Raw genomic sequence first — 8,089 nt, forward strand, 5'->3', positions numbered from 1 at the left:
CTCCGTCTACCAGAACGCTCATTTACTGGTAATGTATATTGTACATATTTACAGTTATGCACGTCCGTGTGTCTGTGAGAAAGGAAGGGACAACAACAACAAAAAAAAAAACAAAAAAAAAAGACAACGTCAAACCCAACAAACACCAACAAACTGCAAAGGACCGTAACACTCAACAACAAAAACAAAAGCAACAAAAACCGTTTTTTTTTTTTTTTTTTAAGAAAAAGGGTTTTTGTTGCGTTAAAAGCAGAATCAACCGTCGCGTGTAAAGCAAAAGAAGAAAAAAAAAAAAAAAAAAAAAACGTCGACAACCACATAAATACGCATGCAAAAACCAAAAAAAAAAAAAAAAACACACGAAAGTGAGAACCCACAAAACTTAATAAATTAAAAGGACAGAATAAAGAATGCTTATGGGAAATATAAGTCAAGAATAAAATAAAATAAAAAGAAAAAAAGGAGGGAAAGACTTATTTCACACCCCCCAATCTCCTCCTTTTTTTTTTTTTTTTTATTTGTTTTCTTCCATTCTTTCTTTATTCTTACACTTCTCCCCCTACACACATATATATATTCTGATCTTTCTGTTTATTTCCTTTTGTTTTTTTGATTCCTCGCTTCTTCTGTCGGTTGTTTGGGTGTTTGTGTGTGTGTGTGTGGGTAGAGACGTGGGCAGTGGGAAATATTTCTCTCACATCATCCCCTCCGGCCACTTACAGCATAAACACAATAATGCCATGCAGCGCACATGTTACAAGCGCCTCCATTTCCCCGAAGATCCGCTCCCCGAGACAGGGCCGACTGTCACTTCCCTCACCTCTCCCTCCACTGCCGCCCCGACGACGACGACGGCGACGACGGTGTCCACTCCGCCGGGTGACACTTTCATTACCGGAAGCCATCATTGCAATAGTCTTGAGGACAAAACGGAGAAATGGCATGCAGAGAAAAAAAGAAACCACGGAGGTTTCCTCCCCACTAGAGTCATTGCTACGGTTGCTGCTGTTTTCACCAGCGGCATCATCCGAATGATGGCTAATGCTTGGTTCATTCTTACTATTGCCACCCCAACCCTTTGCGTGATTATGTACTGGCATGGTCCCAACAGACATCTCGGGCGAGGGCCCATCGCTGCTCTCGGACGGAATCTTTTCTCTCCAATGCCAAGCACCCATCGGATGTACAACATTACGAAAAAGCGTGTATGCAGCGCCCCCATTACCCATCTCGGAAAGATACGTAAAGTGAAATGCCAAACAGCTTATAGAAGTGGGGCAATAAAAACCAGAACATTTTCTAAACGGCAGTGTGGTACGTCTTCGAAGATTTTTTCCACATGGGTATTCAGGGGATGCAAATGGCATAGAGTTATATAGGCCAAATTGATCAATTTCATCATTTGATTCAACACTTTGAAAGCCGTCCATATTTTTCCGGTTTATCAATGAATTGTTAGAAAAGGAATGCTCGGATGTGACAAGATCGCAAAGGTCATTTCCTGACTGCAATTGAGATTGCTTAGTGGAGAGGATAGACCATCCTGAGGAAAAGTCTTCCTGGTGATGCACTCCACATATTAAATTTGAACCGGCCGATGATGACCGTATAGTTTGATTTGCCGTAGACACCGTTGGTGGAACGCTGGCTGAAAAGGACTCATCAAACAACGTGCGCGGAGACTCAATGTGACTTGGGTCTACCAGTACCCACGTATTCAATGAGGAAAAGACCGATGTCGATGGCAAGACAGGCGTCGAGAATTGCGGCGGCGATGGACATGGCGTATATTCCCCTATCGTAAGAGTCGACATGGATCGCCCCGGGGGATTTTTCCAATCCGATAATGTTGGTAAACGTATGGCGGTGTGTTGTAATCGTATGGAGAAACAATCGTTGTGCTTCCCTTCCAAAACTACAAAAATTAGAGCAGCTACACACTCTGAGATTGAGCCTCTTTAAATATCAAACTGCTTGGCAAAAAAAAAAAAAAAAAAAAGAATGACCCACACCATTACACACGAGAATTTCAAACAACATTTTAAAAACATGATATATTCATATATACATATATATATATATATATACATATATATGAACCTTTTTGTTTTTGCATTTTTTAAAGGGCAGAGAAGCAATGGGTGATGCGCAATTTCACAAAGTAAAATGAATGGGATTCGTTCCCCCCAACCCCCCAGTCCTGCCTTACCTCAGGCGGTAGACGTGTGTAACTGTCAAAGAACAAATCAGCTCATTTCAAAAGGTGATAAGACTCCATCTCCAATCTAGTTTCATGCATATAACTTCTGTTCTCTTCCAATGTATCACCACCTTAATGATAGAATCATAATCATTGTACCTTCCACCCCTCTCCAACGACATGTGCAGCAATGCTGCATCTGATGTTTTTTGCAGCGCAGGTTCATCTGCCCAGCTTCATAAAATGTATATGTGTAAATAGCACCCTTCACAAACCACACCCCGCTAAGGGTTCGGCGTTACACGAGACTCCTCCTCCCGCTGCCGCTCCACCTCCTTTCGAAGGCTGCGAATTTCACCCATAAGCCGTCGCCGCTCCACTGGATCTGGGTTCGGAGAACGTAGATGGTGGCTGAGCTCGACGGCAAGCTGACGCAGCCGCTGAAGATCAGACTGGTAAGGCTGAGCATTGATCGAGGATCGCATGTAGGGTGCTAAAGCGTGTCGCACGTCCTCGCGCAGTGAGGGAGAGAAAAACTGCGATCCCGTGGCAGCACCAATTCCGGTATTTGAGCCTTGAATGGCTGAGTAATTCGAAACAAATTCATGCGGCAAAGAGGACGGCGGTGGCGGCGTCAGTGGCGGTGTGGGGCGTGGCGGTGACAGATGTCGAGACGAAAGAGGAACATCGCGATGAGTCCGCAGTGCGTCTGCCTCCGATGCCGGAGGAACCCCCGGAGTTCGTTGCGGGCGCTGCTCGGCGTAAGAACCAAAAAAGGAAGATGCAACAGGTGTAACTGGTGGTGTTCGTTTCACTTCGCTAATCTTCGCTCTCTCGAGGGATCGCAGAAGTTCCTGCTCCTTTTCCCGCTGTGCTTCTATTTCTATTTTCAACCGATCGACACGCTCCTGCAGAGCCTCCCGCCTCACGACGTTCATCTTTACTTCGTCTATACGTTGATGGAACTCCGCCACCTCATTTTCCAGGGTACGGCGTGCTGTTTCCTGTCGTGTCACAACGGAGGTGGTGTCCCGCGTAATTTTAGCCGTCAGCCGGACGTATGCGTTGGCCTCCGCCTCAACAGCACAAAGCCACTCATGCCGCGAGGGCGGTTTGCTTAACTGAAGCGACCAATGTGGCTCCCGTGGTGGTTGCTGCTGATAGTGGTGTTGACGGGCAGTGAGTATCGACCTCTCCGCTGCCGCCACCATCTCCCGGACACGCAAGAGGTCTTTTTTGTAGTCTCCATGCGTCTCGTTGTTTCCCTCAATGTTGGTTTGGGCCAATAACTCGTTAGAAAGATCGTCAAACTGCAGTTTGCGGTGAAGAAGATACACCGAAAGACCCTCCGTCGCTGCCTGATCGCCACTGCCGTCAGAATTCTCTTTTCCTGACGTTCCACGAGAGACGCCACGCAGTGGCAACGGAGCCCGCACTCTCTTCACAATACGAAATGTGGCAACACGATGGAGGCCACAGCGATAATTCAGATTGTAAAAGGCCTCCACCTCCGGGGCATTGAAGATAACATCCGCCCCCGAAAGCATCCTACGACTGTCATCCTCCTCCTCCCCTTCTACGTGTAATTCGGCACCGCCTACGCCGTCAACTTCTTGGCCCTTGTGGAGGCTCTCACCGGTATGGGTAGCGCTGCCGTTGCTGGCATTGTTGCAGCTGTTGTCATACAACAAAGCGCATTGACCCCGTGGGATCGCCAGGCGTAGTCCCATGCCAGCCAGCGCCTCCACAAGGTCGTCTAGCACAGTGTCAACGGTGGTGTCAAAGACAAACGCAAACTCCACATTAAGGCGCTCTTGTCGAAAGCGATCATCCAAAGCGTCTACGAGGAGGTTCCCGATCAGCTGCTCCCCTTTGGGCATCCCTCCCTCCACCTGGCTACCCGCCATGTAAATACTTCACCAGCGCATCAAGGAGCAAAAAGACAAAAAAAAAATATTTGATGCAAGCAATGGAAAATTTTAAAGAAGAAGAATGGGAAAATAACACATGAAATCGGAAAGCCAAGAATTAAAAAGAAATTCCTTTTGTATACGCGGATAATGTGGATCGAACAACCTACATATAAAAAGGGAAAAAGACATTGTTGTTTCTCGTTTATTATGGGGCAAACAAAAAAAAAGAATATCTTTTTATTCTAATGACTTCCATCATTCTGTCTACATGTTCGGCTATCCCTCCATACATATATATATATATATATATGTGTGTGTGTCATATTGGGGCCCCCTCTTCCCAAAAACTGGATAAAAGAAGCAGTAACGTCTATGCGGCGTATAAAGCCCGAATAAGTTTCTCTTGTCTCGCATGACCATCCGCCAAGTCTTTTTCAAGCCAAGTGAGAAGCGTTTCTAGTCGCTGACAGTCACGCTCTGCACTTATGCATTCAGTCCACTCCTCCATTAGTACCGCCTTCTTCTTGCAAAGCCCTTCATACGTGGCATCATGCATTGACTTGAGAAGAACCGTCTTGTGGTTTCTTCGTGCCTCATCAATAGAAAAATGAGCAGAAGCAAGACGTAGACGTGCAGTGTCCTCCTCATTACGCATGTTCTCTACTTTGGTGCTTGCTGACGGCCCCGCAAGCGATGTGGGCCTCGTGCGCAGAATCGACAGACGTTCTCGTGACGAAAAGGATGGCGTAGGATGAAGGCTTCCGAGCTGTCGAAGTGTCGCGGCACTGGTGGCCAGAGCCCATGGGGAGTCATGGTCGCCGACAGCTGCTACTACCTCCACAGCCTCGTCCCGTGCCTCCTTCAGCATCAATCCAGGTCCCTTCTGTGTAGCCTCCAGACGATCGGGTGAGGAAGACGCTAAAATCCGTGTGTCTACAGCAAGATAAAACCGCGCACTCACATTCTTAAGTAATTTTCGAAGTTCGCTATCAGTGACTACAGGTTGGATATTCTTATTGCCAAGGTTGCACATCAATCTCATGTTGGACGACTGAAAGAGACATCCAATCTGTGCGCCGATGACCTCGCAAGCCTCAGACATTACCGCCTGGAGCGACGGTGCATCTGTCCGTCTCACCTTTGCTTCGTATGTTTGTCCAGCAAAGTCTATATATTGTACACAAACAGAAGTATTTCTGCCCGCGTGCGTCTCTTCTGTGGCAGAGCCACGTGTCTCCTCTGGAGCAGTGGCAATGAGGGAGAGAGGAGCAATGTTCGGGGAACTGGAACCTGCATGGACACGTGGCGCGACATCTGCAACGGCGGTCTCCGACAACGCCGATGGTGCGGGATCGTCAATAAGAGGGTCACCACTTAGCTCCGGCGTTACCTCTACCATCTCGCAGAATGAAAACGGCTGTTCATTCACTCCGGAAGCCTTGTGGTTGAGTCGCAGCAAATCGGGTACAGGAACCAGAGCTCCTTGCGTGAAGATAAACCTCCGCAGCGATGCACTAGACATGGTTTCCAACGTTTCATGCTTCACGCTCAGCAGCTCCTCAAAAAACGGCATATGGACGATGGGCTTGTCGGCATCCTCCATGGCCGCAGTACCAAGAAACAAAAACTGGCCGTTAACGTTGCGCATGCAAAGGGCCAGTTGGGACTGGTATGAAGCATGCATCTCAAGTTCTGCCGCCATACGTTCCTCCACACTCCGCCATGCAAAAAGAATAATATCCTTCGGGGTGGTGGTGCGAAAAATGGGAAAGGAAAGCCACAGCTGCGTCTTGCTGCCGTTTGCGCTAACAGCATGTAAACAAAGCCGAAGGATAAGCGGCATGTCGCCTTCCTCGCATACAAAAAAAAAAAAAAAAATACTGTGTAGTTGCAAATATATATATCTACAGATGTCCCAACGCAGATCTTTGGCAAAACTATCAGCAGAAAAAGAAAAAAAGCAGCAACAAGAGACATCGTCCAATACAGCATTATATGTATCCACAGTGAAAAAAAGCAAATCCTACATATGAGAAAAAAAAAAAGAAACCACATGTGCCAAAAATAAGCGAGGGCATGTCGCAGATAAATGCACACGTGCACGGTCAAATCTCATTGCAGATACACACACACACACACACACACAGTCGTGCTCTCCCTTTTGCGCTCATTATTCATAAATAAATACGCACAGATGCCAAAAAAAAAAAAAAAGAATACGTATATATATGTATATATACTTCGTTAACAAACCCGCTAAAAAAAAAACGTAGGGAATAACCAGTGCAATTTTTCCCAACGTCTCCCACACCACCGCATTCATCCATTTCCTACAGTAATTATTTTATTTGTTTGTATCCCAAATAAGTTCACCCCTTTTTTTCCCCCCTCAACGTATACATTCAAAAACCCACTCATATATATATATATATAGCTATATCCACGCAGCGCATGGCACAAAAGTACATTAAAGCTTCGCATGATTAACTGCCTGCATTTCTTTTTCCTCAATCACATATCCCCGTATTCGGTGAATCTCATCTGCGCTCTCATCCGCGGATAACGGGCGTACCACCCAGCCGGCATTTTTCACGGTCATCGCATTAATAACAAGCGGCGCTGCATTTTCGTCTGTCGGGCCCACAAGACGCAGAGCACCATCAAGGTCGAGGCTCTCAATGCGTACGCAACCCTCAACAAGCAGAACACTCCGTGCGCTCACTGTAACGTTTTCAGGGTGCGGGAGAAGTCGTTGTGTGATGTCTTCAACGGAAACCCCCATCGCCATGGCGTCCGCAACAATGATGGGGAACAGCCGCACTTTCAGCCCCGCCCCCAAATCTACATCGTAGGCATCGTTGGGGCGTGTTGGCAAATTCAGTCCGGCAGCCTGCAAACGAAGACGAATGGCCTCATAGAAGCCCTCCTCCCCTGTGGCTGCGCAGTACGCCGCAAGTCCCTGAGCAAACTTCTTGATCCCGTCTTGTAGCCCATTCTTCACCGGTTGATATGTAAAACGATTAAATCGCAAACCCCCAACACGATGTTTCTCAGGGTCAAAAAGAAGCGCAATGTCCTGCATAAGTGACTCAATACGACATGGTTTGAATGTTGTCTTGCTGTCGTCTGTATATTTAGGGTTAATAAACTCCGGAACAACGCCATAAAATTCGGTAAGCAGCGGGATGTAATCATCCATGTTCAGAATAAGCGTATTAATGCTTCCAGGGAAATAGGAATAAATGGACCCGGGAGCTGCCTGGTCACCCCCGAGTTCTGTCAATGATGCCGCCAGAGACTCAAAAATGTCGTACTCAACATTTATTGTCCGCTCAATATCTGAACCGCACATGCGAACCTTACACAGCAGTCCAATCGTCTCCTTTGGTTGACGAGGAATGCACGTGAAATTCATTGCCAGGCGATGCTTGGCACTTATCGCCAGACTAACCGGAATCGTCAATGTGGCAGTAGCGTTTGTATCTTGTAGAAAAACAATGTAAGAATAACCCTGAGACTGCCATAACTCCACAAGCCGCTTCCCGGACGAGCGATCAACAGATCGGTACAGCAATGTGTGTACATCTCCGTGGCCGTGGGGTTTCCGAAGCAACTTCCTATTTTCAAAGGCAAGGTGTGCTGTGATATCGTTAAAACAAAAAACTGTCTCTTGCTTCAAAAGATGCACATTTGTCATATTAAGCCCCAAGCCTCGAAGAAGCTTTTCCGTGCGTTCGTGGGTATTATCGGATGTCATAATGACAAAGGGGGCATTCGGTCCTGCGATGTGTTTGATCCACCGAAGATAGTGCTCAAGGTAGCAACGGTTCGTAGCCGTCTCGACAGGCAGACCAATTTTAATCCCAGAGTACCCGAGACGCTCCCCCAGACCCCCCGCTACCAGCACAAAAACACTCTTCTTGACGTAACTCAATCCTTCACGCTCGAGACTCATCAACTCCTCGCTGCGGTCAAA

The 8,089-nt window shown here is 47.1% G+C and overlaps 4 protein-coding genes across 4 annotated transcripts, besides 9 other annotated features; all 4 read right to left on the reverse strand.

Moving 5' to 3' along the window:
* Positions 1–8,089: a sequence feature (heterozygous, Esmeraldo-like haplotype).
* Positions 92–122: a microsatellite.
* Positions 276–305: a microsatellite.
* Positions 500–547: a sequence feature (A-rich).
* Positions 717–1,814, reverse strand: Tc00.1047053503493.40 (hypothetical protein, conserved; the record flags this gene model as incomplete). Its single annotated transcript, XM_800344.1, has 1 exon — positions 717–1,814. The coding sequence occupies one exon, from the start codon at positions 1,812–1,814 to the stop codon at positions 717–719; it is 1,098 nt and encodes a 365-aa protein (XP_805437.1).
* Positions 841–863: a microsatellite.
* Positions 1,980–2,002: a microsatellite.
* Positions 2,053–2,096: a microsatellite.
* Positions 2,485–4,107, reverse strand: Tc00.1047053503493.30 (hypothetical protein, conserved; the record flags this gene model as incomplete). Its single annotated transcript, XM_800343.1, has 1 exon — positions 2,485–4,107. One exon carries the CDS (start codon positions 4,105–4,107, stop codon positions 2,485–2,487), a length of 1,623 nt encoding a protein of 540 aa, XP_805436.1.
* Positions 4,400–4,423: a microsatellite.
* Positions 4,484–5,956, reverse strand: Tc00.1047053503493.20 (hypothetical protein, conserved; the record flags this gene model as incomplete). The annotated part of the gene is made up of 1 exon (XM_800342.1): positions 4,484–5,956. One exon carries the CDS (start codon positions 5,954–5,956, stop codon positions 4,484–4,486), a length of 1,473 nt encoding a protein of 490 aa, XP_805435.1.
* Positions 6,237–6,259: a microsatellite.
* Tc00.1047053503493.10 (hypothetical protein, conserved) lies at positions 6,581–8,089 on the reverse strand (the record flags this gene model as incomplete). Its single annotated transcript, XM_800341.1, has 1 exon — positions 6,581–8,089. A coding segment is annotated over one exon (1,509 nt), but the record flags the coding sequence as incomplete, so codon positions are not given.

Source organism: Trypanosoma cruzi, genomic scaffold (assembly GCF_000209065.1).
Source record: "Trypanosoma cruzi strain CL Brener 1047053517089 genomic scaffold, whole genome shotgun sequence".
NCBI classification, from domain to species: domain Eukaryota; phylum Euglenozoa; class Kinetoplastea; order Trypanosomatida; family Trypanosomatidae; genus Trypanosoma; species Trypanosoma cruzi.